The sequence below is a fragment of the Cervus canadensis genome, chromosome 7, assembly GCF_019320065.1.
Source record: "Cervus canadensis isolate Bull #8, Minnesota chromosome 7, ASM1932006v1, whole genome shotgun sequence".
NCBI classification, from domain to species: Eukaryota; Metazoa; Chordata; class Mammalia; order Artiodactyla; family Cervidae; genus Cervus; species Cervus canadensis.
In genome coordinates, this window is record NC_057392.1 from 34,633,371 (window position 1) to 34,654,520 (window position 21,150).

The 21,150-nt window shown below is 39.2% G+C and overlaps 3 protein-coding genes across 9 annotated transcripts in view; 1 reads left to right on the forward strand and 2 right to left on the reverse strand.

The window, feature by feature from the left end:
* Positions 1-10,409, forward strand: part of GTPBP8 (GTP binding protein 8 (putative)) — a 31,669-nt gene extending 21,260 nt beyond the window's left edge. For 2 of the 3 annotated variants that reach the window (XM_043474846.1, XM_043474844.1), the window contains one exon: positions 686-835. Coding sequence is in view for 2 of the 3 variants with exons in the window: in XM_043474844.1 (XP_043330779.1) it covers positions 686-776 (91 nt within the window). In the remaining variant the exon portion in view is untranslated. Of the gene's footprint in view, positions 1-685; positions 836-9,480 lie in introns of those variants that run through there. The other variant, XM_043474845.1, reaches the window with a different exon arrangement.
* NEPRO (nucleolus and neural progenitor protein) lies at positions 4,627-20,625 on the reverse strand. 5 transcript variants are annotated; one of them, XM_043474832.1, is made up of 9 exons: positions 20,449-20,625; positions 16,509-16,663; positions 13,238-13,317; positions 12,735-12,866; positions 11,956-12,033; positions 10,418-10,761; positions 10,100-10,161; positions 7,396-7,655; positions 4,627-5,260 (listed from the first exon to the last, which is right to left on the reverse strand). In XM_043474832.1, the coding sequence occupies exons 1-9, from the start codon at positions 20,549-20,551 to the stop codon at positions 4,801-4,803; spliced, it is 1,674 nt and encodes a 557-aa protein (XP_043330767.1). In that variant the 5' UTR covers positions 20,552-20,625; the 3' UTR covers positions 4,627-4,800. The 5 variants fall into 5 exon arrangements, with proteins under 5 accessions (XP_043330767.1, XP_043330766.1, XP_043330768.1 ...); XM_043474831.1 differs by having other exon boundaries at positions 10,400-10,761; XM_043474833.1 differs by having other exon boundaries at positions 10,400-10,761; positions 16,509-16,557; positions 20,449-20,574.
* On the reverse strand, positions 14,689-15,676 carry LOC122445545 (ferritin heavy chain-like). Its single transcript, XM_043474847.1, has one exon. The coding sequence runs from the start codon at positions 15,420-15,422 to the stop codon at positions 14,877-14,879; it is 546 nt and encodes a 181-aa protein (XP_043330782.1). The 5' UTR covers positions 15,423-15,676; the 3' UTR covers positions 14,689-14,876.
* Positions 20,626-21,150: the final 525 nt, after the last annotated feature.

A 21,150-nucleotide genomic window follows, 5' to 3' on the forward strand; every position in this document is an offset into this window, starting at 1 on the left:
AGAGCATTATGCTAAGTGAAATAAGTCAGAGAAAGACAAATAATGTGTGATTTCACTTACATGTGGAATTTTGAAAAACAAGCTCAGATGAGAAGAGATTCGTGGTTGCCAGAGGTAGAGGTTGGGGGTAAGAAAAATGGGTGAAGGTCAAAAGGTACAAACCCAGTTATAAAATAAACCATGAGGATGGTGTAATATACAATATGGTTACCACAGTTAGTAAAGCTGTATTGCATATTTGAAAGGCTAAGAGAGTAGATCGTAAAAGTCCTCACCACAAGGGAAAAAAAAAATTGTTTACTATAAATGGTGGCAGGTGTAACTAGACTTATTGTGGTGATCATTTTGCAATATATACAAATATCGAATCATTATATCCCTGAAACTAATGTTGTATGTCAGTTATACCACAATAATAATAACTTGGTCTGGAAAATAAAAAGCAAAATAGTAGATGTGAAGTGTTTAGAATCATGAAGGGAATAGATCAGATGATGTGGATCACCAGATTTGGAATATTACAAGAGATGCCGGGGAAGAGAGGAAAGGTAGGACAAATTAAGATACCCTGTTTCACACCCAGAATTCACAAGTGTTTGTAAACAGATTTTAAGCTAGGTGAATTCAGATCTGTTACTACCTCTGAAGTAAGGAAGAAAATGATCTTTTTTTTTTTTCCCCACAGTGCTGTGACCTATTCTGGAATCCATCTGCTGAGATGCTTTATAGCTGATGTAACAGGAAATGTTAAGACTAATGGCTTCCAATTTAGCTGAAGATTCAAAATTGTCTGTGCCAACTGCAGTTAAAGACAGAATTTCAATATTGTTTTAAATGTTGTGTATCTGTAACTTGCAGAAGGATCACTTCAGCATTAAAACCTGCATATTTCCAAAGGAAGAATGAATTTGTGCCTATAGGGGCAGAAAGGTTTATACATGATTGAGTTATGCTGTTCATTAGAAGAGGTACCAGCAGTTTTTAACAAACAAGACCACACAGAAGTCCATAAAATGAAAATTTGTTTCCTACCATGTAGATGATAGTGAGAGTGTTAGTTACTCAGTCGTGTCTGACTCTTTGCAACCCTATGGACTGTAGCCCGCCTGACTCCTCTGTCCATGGCATTCTCCAGGCAAGAATACTGGAGTGGGTAGCCATTCCCTTCTCCAGGGAATCCTGACACAGGGATTGAAGTTGCATCTCCCGCATTGCAGGCAGATTCTTTATTGTCTGAGCATCAGGGTAGCCCCTACTGTGTAGATGACAGTTTGCCATATTATTTATTGGGTTTTTGTCTTTTAAAGGAATATCCATTACTCTATTTTTTTAAATATTACAATGCACTAGGTAAAAATGGGCTACTTTTTTGTTAAGCAGTGATAGATGGGTTGAAGGTAAATTCTTACGTTGTTGTTCAGTCACCAAGTTGTGTCTTGACTGCCATCCCATGAACTGCAGCACACCAGGCTTCCCTCTCTTTCACTACCTCCCAGAATTTGCTCAAATTTATGTTTATTGAGTCATTGGTGCTATCTAACCATCTCATCCTCTGCCACCCTCTTCTTCTTTTACCTTCAATCTTTCCCAGCATCAGGGTCTTTATATGTATGACTATAACTTATCTTTTTTTGGAGACCTCATTTGAATATAACAAAAATTAGTCTTGATAAAATTTCAATCAGTCCATAATGGAAATACCACTTATTTCAGGCCGAGGTCAGTCACTTTCACAGGGTTCAGAATCAGAAGACCAGAATTCAAGTTCCAGTTCTAATATTTATTATAAGTTGGATGTTTCTGAACTTCTTTTGTAACTCTACCTCAGAAGCTATGAAGATTAAAATATGAAAAGAACATCTATTTATTCTACATATTTGTAAAGCAAAACCAATTCAAGTATATAGCAAAACTCATGGGTAGATTTATCATAGAATACATCCTGTCGTGGAGGAAGTAACATTTTATCTAGGTTAAGACCAAAGAAGAAAGTTTTAGGTATGAAAGTTGATTTGCACAGGGCAAGAGAAAAAAGTTGATAGTACAGTTTATAAATGGAATCTTCCCATTAGGATTCAGAATGGAAAGATAAAGCCTTACTTTGGACTAATGTTAGTGGAAAATATTTTTATGAAGGTGTTACTGACCTAGTCATACAAGTGGTTTAGCTTTTAAGAGTGAGGCTGAATATTAAAATGTTATAGCAATAGCATTGGCTAAAAAATTAATGCTATAAAACAACTTTTTGACTTTTAGAAAATTCAGTTCTGAATATGTTTTCAGTTTTACAGTTACTACTACTGGTTTAGTCTAACCAGCAGTGATTTAAACTTTAAGAAGAAAAAAAAAACTTGTAATATGGGCATTCACCAAGTAAAATATATATTGATAAAAACAAAATTATCTTAAAAGTCATCTTTCTGCCTGAGAGTGTTACTTTACAGCTTGTCTTAGCCTTGACTTTGGTTCTCCTAAAAGGAGGGTCCAAGACAAAAGCTTGTCCAATAGTTTATTGGGGATGTGATTCCAGGAAACAGGAATGAACGGAAAATGAAACAGATGGAAGGAAAGCCAATCAAGGATGCATTGAGTTGGAAACAACATAGCACTAGGGCTTGATCTTGATGGATCTGTGGAACCTTATGAAATGTGCCTCTGAATTGTCTTTGAAGGGGGATTAGAGGATAGCCCCCATACCTCTTCCAAGTTGTGTATGCCCAAACGCCAAGCAGTTCCTGTAGCTTGTCAGAGGCCAGGAGGCAAGGTGTAGTTGTCCAGTCCTGCTTGAGACTGGTTATCATAGTAGTGGCTGCAGCAAGAGGCCAAGAAGATTTGAAGTGACACATGAGAGGTCTACCACACTGCTCTTACAAATGGCCAGAGTGTGTTAATGCCACCAGAAGGGATTAAATTGGTATTTACTATGATGATGCTAACAGTTATTTTCTAATCTAATTTACTGGGTAAGTTATGGTTTTTCTATATTTAAGAATTCACTTTTAAAACTTAAAACATTTGAATTTGTTTGGAAAAAAAATATAGAATACTATGTTTCTTATTTTTACCAACTTATGGAGACATGAAACTCTTAACTGTTTTTCCCAGGATTTTAAGGGGCAGATGGGAAAAGGAGATAAACATACTCCAAAGGAACATTAATGAAATAGGAAAAAAATGCTAGGCTTATAGTCTAATCCAGTTTGACCTCCTTATAGACAATTCACTGAACCACTGTATTGTATACAATGAAGGGTGATCTCCAAAGTCTCTTCCAGCTGTACAGGTTTATGATTATTGGACAGTAATACCACTTCAGATGGAAGAACTGAGCCCAGAGAAACCTGCTATTTGTACATGATTAGTGTCACATGCACATAAAAGCAGAAGCAAGATTGGATCTTGAATCTTAGAAGCTGATGTCTATTTCTAGACTTGTCATGAAGGAGACTTCCTCGATATTGTCCATGTCTTAAAGTACTAAGTAGCTGTACCACTTGGTAGGAAACCAGGAGAAAGATGAACTAATAAAAAGTGACTAGAGATTGACTTAGCAAGGCTTCAGGAAAGAAGGGAGCTAAACCAGTGTTTATCTAACTGTATTTTGGGTTACTTGCATCAAAATCACCTGAGCCCCGTACTAAAAATGCAGATTTCTGATCCTGTCCCCTAGCCATGATTATCAGTCTCTGGAAGGGACTCAAAATCGGCATTTTAAACAACCTCACTAAGTGATTCTCAAGACATCCCTACAGTTTGAGAACCACTGGTATAGTAAGTAAGTGGAAAATATATGGAAAACAGACAAGGAAAGAACAAGGCCAGATAAAGAACAAAAAGGAAAACTTAAAAAACAGCAGGATGACTGAGGAAAAGAAGATGCAGTATATACTAGGGCACTGTATAAATTACTATATGTAAACATAAAACTTAAGCCTACAACCTGCTTGAAAAATAGCTTATTAACCTAATTCTAGAAAGTTAGAATATTTGAAAGAAACCTCAAACTTCGCATCATTATTTGAAAATATGTAGGATTTACCTTCTCAGAGCAATTGTATGAGCAACATACAAATATCAGATGATAGCATCAGCACCAAATTATAAATCTATTTTTAACTTTTCTAGGTTGATTGATTTTGTGTTTCCTTAGCTTTTTCATTTAACTTTCTCACCTAGTTCTAATTTGTGTATAACTGCAAGTCACTCTATATCCTTTCTGGAAAAAAATGTATTTGGAATCAATCACTAGCACCCAAATAAACAAGCTCCCCTACAAACTTTTGGACAATTCCAAAAGCATTTTAATATGCCCTCCTATAAGGTTAACAAATTAAGTGAAATAATGGTTGTAATCATTGCCTGCTAATACACTTAGTGGCAAAACTGATGATCAGTTCTAACATACAGAAGACAGACAGTACTGCTGTTAAAAGCTACAAACCTTGGTATTCAGAAGAGCACTTAGCTACAGTGGAGCCATTAAGGTCAAAGTGACCTTCTAGGTGATTCCTTGCTACACCCCACCCCTGCATCCCATTTACCTAAGGCACAATGTAAGTTTTACAAACCTAATTATTCAGGTCTTAAGTAAAAAATTGACTAACAGTCAAATATTTGTCGATTAAATGACACAAAGCTATGGTAAGCATTTATTGAACTAAAATGAACTGCTGTACAGTGTTGTACTAAAGCAGTTCCTCTGAGTCCAAGTGGTACTTCCAGATCTTTCCACATCTCAACCGTTCTACTTAAAGCAGCAGAACACTGGAGCAACTGGTTAAAAGTTTCACATATGAACCTCTAGACTCCCATTAAAGCAAAAATATCATCAATGTCGTCTTTCTCCTTAGTGGTTCCTGATGTGTTATGTTTATTTACTTGCATCATTGTCCAAGAATCCGTCTCATTTTCATTGCTTTCTGTAAGCTTTTCATGAGTTTGTTTCTCCTTAGTTTGTATGACAGGATTTGAAACTCTCCTATTCAACACTTGCTTATTGTTAGGATACAGATCAGTCCTACAATCAGTAGAATCTGAGAGTCTCCCTTTAATGACATCCGTAGCACTCTGAGTCCCTTGAGGGGGCTGCTGGATTTCCTTTAAATGAGTCGACTGCAACTTTCTCTGTTTCCTTCCTTTCAGTGAAAATTTATTCTGTGATCTTCTTTGTCTCAGGTGATGCTTTGAAGTTTTCAGACCTAAGCCATGAAGAAGGCAGTTGCAAATAGATGTTTTTATGCACTGTAGCTTCTTTGGCAAACTTTAATAAAAGACAGAAGAAATTAGATTGTTAAGATGCAGAAAGACATTCTCAAAAATTTTTGTCTCCTTTTTACCAACTTCCAATTAAAATATATGTCCTACGCCTCTGTACAATTTCCAGAATCATAAAGAAAAACATGGATATAGGAGCTTCATATCCAGTCTGTGTTTTCAGAGCACAAATTCCCTCTGATTTATTAAATTGTGGGCAAATGTGTCCCCATTACATTTCCACAGTAAAGTAGCTCCTACAACTAGCAAGGCAGCTAAACTGCCATATTTCAGTGCCAGAGCTACTTCCTGATAATTGCTAATCTATTCATAATGTAATATGATGTAATGTAATGGTGTAATGGAACTGGGGAAAAGATGAATTACAAATAGAAAAGTTATGCATTGTCCCATTTCTGGAGTAATGACTTCATATTCAACATAATAACAGGAAATGAACAAGGAAAAAGGAATAAAAGTGAAGAGGGAGTTTATGTAAAATGAGAAGACAGGGATGCCAGCATAGGCAAAATGACAGCATTCATATTATCTTCAAATCTGGGAATTCAGAACTCAAATGGCTGGTTGTTAGGTGTTTTGCTTCTGAATAGGATATACTGCCACAAGGTGCACTGGTACCCTGCTAACTGCCTCACTGTGATAGTCAGATTGCAAAAGATTAGCATGAGTCTGTACCTCCTACTGTACCCTCTTCCTTTTTAAACCAATATAGAACTTTGAGGAAGCCCATTTTAACACAGTAATCCATGATCTTTTGTTTCCAAGCCATTTTGTGGTAATTTTTAAGTGAGGAGAGGGTAGGTGGACTTCCCAACTGAAATGGAAATAGATGGAAATAACAGAAGAATCAGAGGATCTGCACTGAGTTCAAGATCTCCAGCTCTAATTCCCTGAGTAAAATCCTCTTATTAACTCATCTATAAAATGTGAATACCACCACGTGTCACAGAGTTATTGTGGACATTAAGTAACTTAAAATGTACTACAAATATAACATGTTACTAAAACATCAAAACAGGGCAGAATGAAAGAGCACTGTATTTTTGTGGGGTGCAGAATAACATCTTAATCAAATAGCCACCAGTTTGTTACCGTCTGGATTAACTTTTAATTAGCATCTCTGCCTCATCTACCCCTAAGTTTAAACAGAATCTTGAACAGAACAGCTCCATTTTAGGCTGAGCTTCCACTCTAGAGTGTAATGTAAAAACCCTTAACTTCTCCCACAGCTTTTAGTCAAAACTCGCTATAAAACCTTCAATATATATTTTTTTACTAAAAGAGGTATTGTTTTTCCATAAATTTTTAAAGAAAATTTAACAAGTGACCAAGTGACATCCATGGATACTATTATAAAGCCCTGAACAGATATATGTCCATAAATATAGTAAGAAATTATGGTGGACGCACAGAGTGTTTCTTGAAGGATACGTAAAAATTGGTCAGTGATTGCCCCTGTGAAGGGGCAATGAGGACCTTTATGGCTGTTTGTGTCTCAAACTGTTACCACAGGCATCTATTATTTGTTCAATAAAAACATAAAGCCCTAAAATATCTAACTTCATGTATTGTTTCAAGGAATGTTGGCTCACAAGATAACCACCCTTAGGCAGTGCTATGAATGTAAGACTCACAAAAGGATGAAACAATACATGAGAGTCTGGCTCCTGTGAATGGAAATTACTTGACACTGACTCGAGTCTGGTGTGTGGCCTTGTAGGAGGAAGCATCTTCTGCTCTCACACCCTCATCCCACTGGAGCTGCAGGCAGACTGGCCATCTCTCCTACCAGAGAGGCAGAATTCCATGAGGATTAAATCTGTCTTACACACGGTTGTATCTGCAGGTTAGCATACCATAGACACACCTGATACTGTTTGAATAAAAGGATGGAATGGTGAAGAGTAGAAATGAGTAAATCCAATTGACCAAATTTACTTCCTCCCGATGACATATATATTTAGCTCTGCCCAATAAAAGTAGCTAACAAAACTGCACTTTGAGTATATACCCCAATTTTAGTCCCCAGGATATGGGACGTTAAAAAGGCTGAATACATATACTTTTGCCTTAAAAGATAACAGAAGACGTAAAGGAATATAATTTTTATAATATACCTACCTAGAGCCTTGAGCTTCCACATGTTTAAGCCGGTTACTTTTAAGAAGTTTGTTACCCAGAAAGGTGGTCTGAGCCTTCAGTTTTTTGCTTCTACACCACAGAATTGCCATTTGGATTTCTTCAGAAAGTTGTGTGAAAGTCTCAGCCTCTCGGAATCTTTGCACAAGACTTTTTACACAGGGAGTTCCTATTGTTTTCTGAGAAGAATGTTTGGCTGCCTTTAGTTTGGATTGAGAACATTTAAACTCAGAGCTCTTCTCCTGAAATATGGAATGATGAGAAAAATATATTGGATCTATTATTGACATATAACAAGAGAGAGAAGTTGACACACGCTATCAACATTTGAAAATACATTTTTTTTTAAAGAAGGAAAAAAGTTTTTTCCAGTTCCCTATGCTTTCTGTTTGTCTTTTTAAATTTTTTTGACTGTGCCATCTGGCTTTGGGGATCTTAGTTCCTCAACCCTGGGATCAGACTGGTGCCCCTTTGCAGTGGAAATACAGAGTCCTAATAACTAGACTGCCAGGGAATTCCTTTCCTTTTGCTTAAAAAAATTTTTATTCACTGCTCCTAATACGATTTTTCCCCCTCTGTGCTACAATAGATCCCATCTATAGCGAAATTCAGTTGTACACAAGTAACAATATAAATATTTACATACGTATTTATTTAACCTGTGTTGTTGTTGTATTTAGTCTCTCAGTCATGTCTGATTATTTGTGACCCCATGGACTATAGCCCGCCGGGCTCCTCTGTCCATGGGATTTCCCAGGCAAGAATACCGGAGTGGATCCTTCTCCAGGGATCTTCCCCACCCACAAATCAATCCTGCCTCTCCTGCATTGGCAGGTGGATTCTCAACCACTGAGCCACCAGGGAAGCCCATTTAATCTATACATAAGAATAAAACTCCACATAATTAAGTATTGATCAAAGTCTATCTGGTGAGAGACAAAATCACTGAAAAGCCCTTTTCCTCTAATGCTGGACTACCACAGCTTGTTTTTCATCACCTCCTCAATGATGGGTCATAAATGTTACTGATAAATGTGAAAATGCAGATGACTGCTGAATGTATGTTAAAAATGCTTAACTGAGCAATATTTCCAATTCCAATTCAACCATCTTTTGATGTGGCACTTCTGTCTCTTCAACTTCATTTTTCTGTATGAAGTCAAGTTTGAATTTTATCAACTACTACTGTTTATTGAAATATGCTACCTACTAGGTCTGCTTCCATCTTCTGTTCAAAACTTACTTTCTTGCAAATTTCTCATTCTCAAGAAGAGCAAGTAATAGTAGTAGAAGGTAGAGACCTATCAATATTTGTGTTGGTGATCCATAAAAGCTTGACCTAAAAACACTCCAAGCATATTGGTGCTAAATGCTAAAAATAAAATAGTGATTGGTCATAAATAAGAGGGATGCTGGAACCAGCTCACATAGGAACAAGTGATGGACTGCAGAAAGTTTCAGGAGTCACAGAGAGCTATAGTTATTAAGGGAGAGCTATAGTTATTAAGAGACAGCTGATAAAACTATTTGGAGACTGGTGGGATGATCAACTGTGGGAGATAGTTAAGGACAGGGAAGCCTGGTGTGCTGCAGCCCATGGAGTCGCAGAGAGTCGGACACAACTTAGCAACTGAACAGCAACAAAGAATAATATTAAATGACAAAGACTGAAACCAAACTGCCTGGTTCAAATCCCAGTTCTGCCCCATATTTGCTGTCTGACCTGGACAAATTTCTTGTCCTTTCTTTGCCTTAATTTTCTCATCTGAAACATGGAAAGAACAGCACCTACCTCACAGGACTTTTGCAAGGATTATGAGTTTACACATATAAAGAGTTCTGAACAATGCCTGGCAAAGAGTAAATGCAGTATAAGTATTATGGTGATGATGATGTCTTCCTCCAGAACTTGTAAACTGGACAAAATATAAATGCAAGCTAGAATCCTTGTAAACCTTCAAGAAAGTACTGACTTGCTAGAAAAGAATTCTTGAATAGAATGAAAGAAATAGCCCATGAAGAAAACAACTTTGAAAAGAGAGTAAAAGAACTTCTTATCCGTGTCAGATCCAGAACAAACAAGAGTTTACAGACACTGGCTGAGGAGAGGTCAAATGCTGATGAGAAAAAGAAACAGAAGCCTCATGATAAAAGATGATGATGATGATAATGACGATGGAAGTACCTAACATCTAACATCAAGTAAGTGCTTACCACACTTTAGACTCTGTGCTGAATACTTTACATGTACTAAAACTGGCACAACCCTATGAAGTGCATACTGTTTCTAGAAAATGGAGGTATGGACAGTCAAGAAACTTACATAAGGTCACAAATTAGTACCAACCAAAGCCAGGACACAAACCATCTGTCTGACTTCAAAGCCTATATTCTTAAGCTGCAATATAATCCACTCCTATGATGGTTCCTAGGATCATTTTAAAATTCTAGCAAAACTCTTAGTAAAATGTTTCTGAAGGTATTCTATTAACTGAATTAACTAGATGCACTCAGATCCCTTGGAAATGCCTCTACTCATTCAGAAGCAGACTGAGAACTAAGATGGCACTATGCCTAGAGCTGGGGATAAAACCAGAAGTAAGATTCAGCCTCTGCCCTTGGTAAGTTGCATCTACACTACAAGTTAGCAGAAATCATAAGCTATATTAAAATAAGCCAGACAAACCTGTATAGCTTTGTGTTTCAGCTGTTTGCAGAAAGCTCTCACATCAAATTCTAATGACTTTTCTGTGGAGATAAATCACAGATAAAAAATTAGGCATACTATTTTCAAATCAACAAATTCTTAAGTACATGACAACAAAGGGAGATAAGCAAGCAAAGAACTATGAAGCTACAACAGAAAGAAAGAACTGAATCTGCTCAAGCTCAGAAAACACACATTATTAATACCATACTTCTCTAAAGATAATGTGAGTTAAAATTAAGATAGTTTAAGAGTATGTGCCACATCAAAGCAAATTACCTTTTAAAATTTTCTTACTCTTTACTGGTTGTCCAAGATCCATGTTATTCTGTATATTGATCTTCACTTGTTTAGCTTTTTCAGAAATTCTAAGTAAAGTTTCTTCACCTGACCTCTGTGATTGCTCTTTTGTTAAAAATAGTTTATTTAGCAGTTTAGTTACTCCTTTAGCTACAAAAGCTGTAGGCATTTTTTTCTTAAAGACTTCAAAATAGGGCTCTCCTAAAAATTCAACAATATCAGACGGAAAGGTAAAACCTTTGAAGTAAGGCAATGGTTGAATCCTGGAGACCTCTTGAAGTAATCCAAACAATGGTTCATATAAAGAAACCAGCCTTTTTAAAACATCTTTATACAGAACCCTAGGGAAAGAAGTAGGAGCTCATGAATTAGCCAGTAATTATAATTTGCAGATTACATAATAACTAACAGATTCAAAGCTGAAAATAACACCTATCAGTCTGCCACTATAGATTAAAAAAAAAAAAATGCTACAGTGGATACTTGCAAAGAGCTAGATTTAGTCCAGCTTATACTGAAAAATCCAAGTACAAAATGTTATATAAAGCCAAATGCAGTACTACATGGAGAGATATTTCAAAGGATGTGACCAAGATCTTAAATGTGGTTTTATCTAGATGATAAGATTTTAGGCAAATTTCAGGTTCTTTGAATTTTTTCTATTTTTAAAAGTTTCTTCAAGTAAGCATGTACTATTAAAATTAAAAAATAAAAGCTATTTTCATTGTAGGGAATAATAAGGTTTGACATTGATTAGTAATTCTAACATTACTAACATGATAACCATACTAACATATGATAAGTAATTCTAACATTGTTAGCTCTAAAAACAAGCAGAATAAAAAACAAGATGATTGAAAATAGTACTTGAGATATCCAGGTTAAGATAGAAAATTAGGATTAGAGAGAATTTTTCCTTTTTTTTTCTTTTTTCTTTTTTTATTTCCATTCAAATTATAGCTAATCACAAATGGGCAGATTTTGAATCTGATTATCCATCAGATAAGCTCCATAATATATATTGTAAGATGCAAGGGAAATTCTCTTTGGTTTGCAACTAGTATTACCAGTGTTCTTTACATCAATTAGTTATGGTTCAAAAAGCAATGGTGGTTCATGTGGAAGAAAGGAATTTAGAAAACATAAGGAAGGTCATTGCCATTAAGTATTAGAAATCTAGTGGCAGAAACAAATGATACAGACTGCCTAGGAACACCTTCATTCTAAATGGCTCAGCTGAATGATTAGAGGAAACTTTTTTTTTTTTTTAAATTCCAGGATTCTAGGAATTCATTTGCTTAGTTTAATGTGGAAGTGATCTCATGGATTCATATTCAAAGCCTAGTCTTTTGACATAACTATCAACACTTAGCTTCCCAATCCATCCCAAATAAACTCTGATCAAATGAAGAAACAATTTCTGCACCTTCAACATCCCATGGGAAAGCAAATATGAAGACTACTAATAAGAAACCTAGTCTGAGTTAGAGAAATGAAAAAGAAATGAAGGATTTCAAAGGTATGTACATACATACCATAACCTGCTCACGAGCCCAACCATCACAAGGTTTAAAATAATGAATTCTTGCAAACCTAGATGTTTCACAGTCAAGCTGAAGAATCAAGTTAAAGTTGGAAAACAGAATCAAAGGAATTTAGATTTTGTTGAGTTACATTTATGGGAAAAAAAAATTCCACACAGAATGCAGAATTTTCTTGAAGGAGTTAAAGCCTTAAAACATGTTCTATTAAATCACTGAAGCTTAAAAAAAAAAAGTAATATATGCTAGAGGCTTCATTAATAAATTTGGTTTCTAAGGGTTAGCTTTTAAGATTAAGAATTTCTAACTGTCAATGCCTTTAGGATAATACATATTAAATAGAGGTAGAAATCCCTGGCAATGGCTATTTCAGGCACTTCCCAGGAAGAGGAGACCAAAGAGCAAAATTTTAAGAATTCACATAAATTATAACTCCTACTTTGAAAGTATGAAAAACTACATACTCCCTAGCTTTCAGACAAATACTATTACATTCATCCCTGCATGCGTGCTCAATCATGTCTGACTCTGCAACCCCATGGACTGTAACCCAACAGGCTCCTTTGTCCATGGGATTTCCCAGGCTAGAATACTGGAGTGGGTTGCCACTTCCTCCTCCAGGGGATCTTCCTGACCCAGGGATCAAACTCGCATCTTCTGTAGCTTCTTCATTAGCAGATGGATTCATTACCACTGAGCCACCTGAGAAGCCCATTAAATACATCCAAACAACTGAAGTTCAGAAAAAAGTTTTTTAGATGATTCAAGGATACAGAAATGTCTTGCAGCAACAGTCCAACAGGCGAAGCAGCAACTTGCAGGCTCCCAAAATCTTCATCAACACCAGTTCCACCACCGGTTGGCTGGGGATGACACATGCTTTGGTATTTATAGGCTGATTTTCACTTGAAAAAAATAGAGAAGTATGTTACTTTCATTCTTAAATATAAAACACTTATATAACAAGTACAGAATTGCTTTAAGCTCAATTTGAGGTAGTTATGTTTAATAATGACTCAAAGAAGTTAACTGACACTTATGTTTCAAAACAGTTTATCATCACCCAGGTTTCAGTGTCACACTATTCCTTCCCACAAGCCAACAGAGGGAGATTACCACAAATACCAAGGGCCCTTTATTAAAATAAAATTTGTACAGCTAAGGTATAATTGGTTATATTCAAACAGTAATGAAGGAAGTCTAAAGCGAGGTCATAGCAAGACACCAGGTTTCCAGCCCACCACAAAGCCCATTACAAAGCAACTAGACTACTTACTTAGAAGAAAATGACTCTGAGAGATCTTGAATTAAACCTTCCAAATTCATGTTTTTCAAACGTTTTAAACACTGTTCAACCTGAAAGGGGAAGACCAGCTCAAAGTCACATGTTTATGTGTAACAGAGACAAAGCCACTGATGTGAACACGAAAACAAATTCAAAATTTCAAAGTATAGAAATACACTGAATACAAAGGATAGAAATACACAGAATACCGTATTTAAGGGTAAAGAAACTTGTAGACCAAAGCAGTTGCTTCTGGTTAAAATTTGAAATTTACGCAGCCAAATAAATTTCTCAGATCAGGTTATAACTAAGAGTTTACTATATGCCAGGATGTGCTTGGTGCTATAAAGAGGACCAAAGTAAATGTAAGATTATTCTCAAGATTGTATTAATAAACTTTTCTGAAGTAACATGATTTCTAATAGTGAAACTATTAAAACAAGATAGTAAATTGTTAAGTACTAAATTTCACTGTCTGTAAGTGCTGCAGACATGAGGATCAAGTTATGGAGAGCTTGGGCATTGTAAACGTACAGAACCAGGTAAGCAAAGGTTCAGAGGAGGAAACCAATGTGGTGAGTCAGAAGACTCACGAAGAGTTCAGGCTGCTTATAATACAACATATATGACATTGAAGACCACAGAGAAGCCTGAGCTAAGAAAACTGAAGAGGCCAGATCAGGAAGGATCTGCTAAGTTAAGCTAAGAGGTCTGTTCTTTATTCAGGGGACAATAGAGAACCATTAAAAATTAAGCTGTGTTTTAGAATGATTAACCTAGATTTGGTACACATGAACATGCCACAGTAGAGGAAAGACTGAAGGAGGAAAGATCAGTCAGAAGTACAAGACAACAAAAAATTGACAAGGTTTTAAACTTTAGTTTGGCCATAACTAAAAGGGACTAGAAAGTTTTAATTGATCAGTTGACCGGATGGGAGAGCTACATGAAAGAAGCAAAGAAAACAGAACACCAAATTTTTCTAACTATAATTATTGACAACCTGGTAGCCAGGAGGAGAAATACGTATATTCAATCTGAGATAACAAGTTTGGTCTTGGAGTTAAAGACTCAGAAGGAGATAAAACCTGCTCCAGAGGAGAAAACTTAGGAAAGACTATAACCGCAAATCTTTCTTTGGTGAAAAAATCATCTTTTTTGCTTTAAGTAATGTGACTGGAAAACTAACCAAAGAACATGAATCTGTTTAAGGTTGGAGATTATGTCGGTCTTTTTTACCCCATACACCTCTAGCACAAAGCACAGTGCCTGGCACATACAAAGTTTCAAAAATACTTGGAGAATTAATAAAATGAATGAGCAAATAAATGAGCATATATGGAACTTAACTTAGAAGGCTCTACTCTGTGTATGTAATCCCTGAGCTAGAGGACCCAATTTTGTCTTAAACTTCAAAAGATACACAAAACACTTTACACAACTTGTTTTTGTTTTTTTTTTTTTTTTTGGGTACCAAATTTACTTTATTTGAAGGAATGGTACTAAAGAAAGAACTTAAGTAGATGTTTTGTTACAACTTATAGAAAAGGTGAAGGTAACCCAAATATGCATGCACTGCCTTGGTGACCAGAGGAGTCACCCCTGTGGCTGTGGGAAGCCAGCCGGAGGCTTAGCTCTCACTGTGTCCCAGGGTGTGCTTGTCAAAGAGGTACTCTGCCATGCCAGATCCAGGGGCCCCCATCTTGTGCAGGTTGGTTACATGGTCACCCAATTCTTTGATGGCTTCCACCTGCTCATTCAGGTAATGAGTCTCAATGAAATCACACAGATGGGGATCATTTTTTTCAGTGGCCAGTTTGTGCAGTTCCAGTAGTGATTGATTCACACTTCTTTCCAAGCACAGCGCACATTCCATTGCATTCAGCCCATTCTCCCAGTCATCACGGTCTGGTTTCTTGATATCCTGAAGGAAGATTCGGCCGCCTCGCTGGTTCTGCAGCTTCATTAGTCTCTCAGCATGTTCCCTCTCCTCATGAGATTGGTGAAGAAAGTACTTGGCAAAGTTCTTCAAAGCCACATCATCGCGGTCAAAATAGTAGGACATGGACAGGTACACATAGGAGGCGTAGAGCTCCAGGTTGATCTGGCGGTTGATGGCGGCCTCCGAGTCCTGGTGGTAGTTCTGGCGCACCTGCGAGGGGGATGCGGTCGTCATGGCGGGCGGATGAGAAGGGGCGGTGGCGGCGACGGCGACGGCTGCGCTGCGCTGCGCTGGAGCGGCGGCGGGGACCTTGGGCCGGTCGGAGGGTGTTGTCAAGTGGTGACGAGGGCTGGCTCTGAGTAGCCTACCGGGGCTGGGGGGTGGACGAGCAGCCGGGTTCCGTTCAAGCACTGTTGAAGCAGGAAACCGCGGCGACTCTCCGCGAAGACTGTGGCGCAGGTGGCCGTCGCCCGCCTCTTATAGCCGGAGCGGGCGTCAGCCCCGCCACCTACACAACTTGTTATATACTCATTTACTATATTGCCAGTTAGATTATTTACCACCACAATAAATAAATTGCTACTTTGTTCTTTTTATGATTTGGGGATTTTGATTATGCTCAGGAAAATTGTTTCTTAATCCAACACTTTGTTTTGATTAAATCACTCAATCTTTAAAGTAGACAAAGGCGTGGTAATTTGTTATAGATTGTATATAATGAAGAATATTTTTCATAATTATCTACCTACTAGAAACAAGATTGGGAAAGAATCAAACATAGTTCTTTTCTAATACAGACTGTTTTTTGAAATGCTTTTGGGGGAAAAAAAAATGAAAGCTCACATGTGATTGTGGGCTGAACACTTAAAAATCACAAGTGAAAGTGAAGTGAAAGTCACTCAGTTGTGTCCAACTCTTTGCCACCCCATGGACTGTACAGTCCATGGAATTCTCCAGGCCAGAATGCTGGAGTGGGTAGCCTTGTCTTTTCTCCAGGGGATCTTCCCAACCCAGGGATCAAACCCAGGTCTCCCGCATTGTAAGCAGATACTTTACTAGCTGAGCCACAAAGGAAACCCAAGAATCCTGGAGTGAGTGAGTAGTCTATCCCTTCTCCAGCAGATCTTCCCAACCCAGGAATCAAACCAAGGTCTCCTGCATTGCAGGTGGATTCTTTACCAACTGAGCTATCAGGAAAGCCCAAGTAAATCACAAGTAATTTACTTCAGTTTCCATAAATAACAAAAGTTAAGCGGCAGTGTAATCTCCATCTTCACCAAGTAAAAATGTTTTATCTTAAATACAGGGCTCTCTCCTTACCTGTCTGAGGGCCAAATGGGGCTTATGGCGGCCCATTCTGTTGTGATTGCTGTAAAGGATTGCACATAATACATTTGTCTCTTCATCTAAGGTTTGGCTCTTCAGTGACAATGTAATGCGGTAGCATTCTTTAATTGTAGCTGCAATGCAAAGGTCTAAAGCAGAGATATTTAGTAATAAGACTTAACATGCATTTCTACATTAAGTATATTATACAAAAATACACTGAAAGAAGCATCTTTCCTTATCTGTTTTAAAGAAATCAATAACAAGTTAACACAATCAGCTTCACCTGTAAGAACATAACTAAATGTTTCTAAGTATGTAAGAAATGACATAGAAAGGAAGGAAAATGGTGACTGATGATATCAAGACCATGAAATCATAGAAAACATCTATTAAACTAGAATGTACATCATATCACATTTTATCGTGATTTTAAAAATCTTTCAATGAGTACTTTGCAGAGTCCTTTAAGGTACACCAAACACTTTAAGAAAGTGGGGAAAACCACTAAACCATTCAGGTATTACCTAAATCAAATCCCTTATGATTATACAGTGGAAGTTAGAAATAGATTTAAGGGACCAGATCTGATAGAGTGCCTGAAGAACTACTGATGGGGGTTCGTGACACTGTACAGGAGACAGGGATCAAGACCATCCCCAAGAAAAAGAAATGCAAAAAAGCAAAATGGTTGTCTGAGGAGGCCTTACAAAGAGCTGTGAAAAGAAGAGAAGCGAAAAGCAAAGGAGAAAAGGAAAGATATACCTATTTGAATACAGAGTTCCAAGAACAGCAAGGAGAGATAAAAAAAAGCCTTCCTCAGTGATCAATGCAAAGAAGTAGAGGAAAACAATAGAATAGGAAAGACTAGAGATCTCTTCAAGAAAATTCGAGATACCAAGGGAACATTTCACGCAAAGATGGGCTCAATAAAGGAGAGAAATGGTATGGACCTAACAGAAGCAGAAGATATTAAGAAGAGGTGGCAAGAATACACAGAAGAACTGTACAAAAAAGGTCTTCACGACCCAGATAATCATAATGGTGTGATCACTCACCTAGAGCCAGACATCCTGGAATGTGAAGTCAAGAGGGCCTTAGGAAGTATCACTACGAACAAAGCTAGTGGAGGTGATGGAATTCCAGTTGAGCTATTTCAAATCCTAAAAGATGATGCTGTGAAAGTGCTGCACTCAATATGTCAGCAAATTTGGAAAACTCAGCTGTGGCCACAGGACTGGAAAAGGTCAGTTTTCATTCCAATCCCAAAGAAAGGCAATGCCAAAGAATGCTCAAACTACTGCACAATTGCACTCATCTCACTAGTAAAGTAGTGCTCAAAATTCTCCAAGCCAGGCTCCAGCAATACGTGAACCGTGAACTTCCAGATGTTCAAGCTAGTTTTAGAAAAGGTAGAAGAACCAGAAATCAAATTGCCAACATTTGGTGGATCATTGAAAAAACAAGAGAGTTCCAGAAAAATATCTATTTCTGCTTTATTGACTATGCCAGAGTCTTTCACTGTGTGGATCACAATAAACTGTGGAAAATTCTGAAAGAGATGGGAATACCAGACCACCTGACCTGCCTCTTGAGAAATCTGTATGCAGGTCAGGAAGCAACAGTTAGAACTGGACATGGAACAACAGACTGGTTCCAAATAGGAAAAGGAGTACGTCATGGCTGTATATTGTCACCCTACTTATGTAACTTATATATGCAGAGTACATCATGAGAAACGCTGGGCTGGAGGAAGCACAAGCTGGAATTAAGACTGCTAGGAGAAATATCAATAACCTCAGATATGCAGATAACACCACCCTTATGGCAGAAAGTGAAGAGGAACTAAAAAGCCTCTTGATGAAAGTGAAAGAGGAGAGTGAAAATGTTGGCTTAAAGCTCAACATTCAGAAAACTAAGATCATGGCATCTGGTCCCATCACCTTATGGATAATAGATGGGGAGACAGTGGAAACAGTGTCAGACTTTATTTTGGGGGGCTCCAAAATCACTGCAGATGGTGACTGCAGCCATGAAATTAAAAGACGCTTACTCCTTGGAAGGAAAGTTATGACCAACCTAAATAGCATGTTAAAAAGCAGAGACATTACTTTGTCAACAAAGGTCTATCTAGTCAAGGGTATGGTTTTTCCAGTGGTCATGTACAGATGTTGAGAGTTGGACTGTGAAGAAAGCTGAGTGCCGAAAAATTGATGCTTTTGAACTGTGGTGTTGGAGAAGACTCTTGAGAGTCCCTTGGACTGCAAGGAGATCCAACCAGTCCATCCTGAAGTAGATCGGTCCTAGGTGTTCATTGGAAGGACTGATGCTGAAGCTGAAACTCCAGTACTTTGGTCACCTCATGCGAAGAGTTGACTCACTGGAAAAGACCCTGATGCTGGGAGGGATTGGGGGCAGGAGGAGAAGGGGACGACAGAGGATGAGATGGCTGGATGGCATCACTGACTCGATGGGCATGAGTTGGAGTAAACTCGGGGAGTTGGTGATGGACAGGGAGGCCTGGCGGGCTGCAATTCATGGGGCCGCAAAGAGTCAGACACGACTGAGCAACTGAACTGAACTAATTATCTGCAAGGAGATCCAATCAGTCCATCCTAAAGAAAATCAGTCCTGAATATTCATTGGAAAGACTGATGCTGAAGCTGAAACTCCAATACTTTGGCCACCTGATATGAAGAACTGACTCATTTGAAAAGACCCTGATTCTGGGAATGATTGAAGACAGGAGGAGAAGGGGAGGACAGAGGATGAGATGGTTGGGTGGCATCACCGATTCAAAGGACATGAGTTTGAGTAATCTCCAGGAGCTGGTGATGGACAGGGAAGCCTGGCTTACTGCATTCCATGGGGTCACAAAGAGTCGGACACAACTGAGCAACTGGACTGGACTGAACTGATCATTACTTACTATATCAGGCACTGTTCCAAATACTCACTTTACTTTATATTAATAATACTTTATATTATTACCCTATAATACTTTCAGCAGAACTGCTCTATGAATAAATTACTATTTTTTTTCCCATTTGAAAATAAGCTGAGGCCCAGAAATGTTAAGACATTCCCCACTGCTCACCCCAGTTCCAGCAGAGGGAAGAGCCAGGATTCAATCCCGCAACCCAGTTCTTACTGACCTGTGTGCGTCCTAAGTCGCTTCAGTCGTGTCCGACTCTGTGTGACCCTATGGACTGCGGCCTGCCAGGCTCCTCTGCCCATGGGATTTTCCAGGCAAGAATACTGGAGTGGGTTGCCTTGCCCTCCTCCAGGGGATCTTCCTGACCCAGGGATCGAACCTGTGCCTCTTACTTCTACCTAAAGAAAGGTGGGTTCTTTCCCACTAGGCGCCACCTTACTGCCCTACTGCCTAATAATCGCAGTGCCATTCAAACATTGTTAGAGCACGCTCTCCTAAAGGACATCATTAGATCCTCCCAAAGACCTGGTGATAGCCAGGGAAAACTAACCCCATTTTACAGATAAGGAACGGGCGACCCAGGATAATTGCGGGTTAATTGCAAAGTGCTTGAGTGACGACCACCCGCAGCCCTTCAGAGGCAGAGCGCGGCAGAGACGGAGGGCTAACCACGCCTCTTGGTAGCTGAGTGAACGCAGAGTTCCCAGGCAGCACTTTTCCCTGACACCAGTTGTGTACGCCCCTCTCCCCCATTTCGGTGCGGTGCTGGGTCGTGAGCATTCGGTGCCCCTGCCAGACCCTGCGATAGACACGGTGGATCTAGCGAAGAACTGTAAAGCCAAGGGCCCCCACGAGACTCCTTGGCAAATTCCCCAGCCCCGGACCCTTCGGCCCTTCCCAGTGTCCCGCGGGCTCCGGAAGTCCCGCCCACCGCGCACGTGCGCCAGCCCCACGCCTCCTCCGGAAAAGCCTGCGCCCCTAGCCGGGCGCCTCACTTACCTAGCGCCGTATCCGGGTCCTGTACGGTCACTGCGCTGCGGCTCCCTGCCTTAGGGATCCTCACCCGGTTCCACGGCTCCGGGCCCGGCAACGGCGTAGCCATCTTGGGAGGCAGGCGAGGCAGTGGGAGGGGCGGAGCTGGGCGAGACCAAGTGGAGGGACCGAAGGAGGGGAGATGAGCCGACGTCACGGGGAGGTGGAGGGCAAAGGGTGGGGCAGGGGCGGGGTCTTTAACGGAACCGTGGACTAAGTATGGTGAACCTGAAACACCTGGTAGTGTATCAGAATCACCTGGGAGATTTTGGGGGCGCCCTATCCTAGTACTACACAAACAGAATCTCGAAATGGGTTGAGGCTTTGTCCTTGTGTTTATGCTTCTCCATGGGCTTCTGAGGCGCAGCCAGTTTGGGAATTACTTCAAGGCCTTTTACAGACGTGAAAAGTAAGACCTGTAGTTGAGTAGCATACACCCCCATCTCCACCTCAGCCATTAGGAGAAAAGGAAGAAATGGAATAAAGAGGCTTATGCAGAATGTACGTTTGCAACACAGAAAACTTAGAGTTAGTCAAGGATGGGTGTGTGTGTGTGTGTGTGTGTGTATTTAGTCGCTCAGTCATGTCCCTCTCTTTGTGTCCCCATGGACTGCAACCAGCCAGGCCCCTCTCCATGGAATTTTCCAGGTAAGAATACTGGAGTGGGTT

Bases quoted from the DNA above. Each gene is read 5' to 3' on its own strand.
- LOC122445545 (XM_043474847.1), bottom strand. From the start codon at position 15,422: ATGACGACCGCATCCCCCTCGCAGGTGCGCCAGAACTACCACCAGGAC.
- NEPRO (XM_043474831.1), bottom strand. From the start codon at position 20,551: ATGGCTACGCCGTTGCCGGGCCCGGAGCCGTGGAACCGGGTGAGGATC. The intron at 10,762-11,955 runs GTATGTATGTAC...TTCTTTCCCTAG, and splicing joins GGGCTCGTGAGCAGGTTATG to GGTTCTGTATAAAGATGTTT. The intron at 5,261-7,395 runs GTAGGTATATTA...CTTTTATTAAAG, and splicing joins GTGGAAGCTCAAGGCTCTAG to TTTGCCAAAGAAGCTACAGT.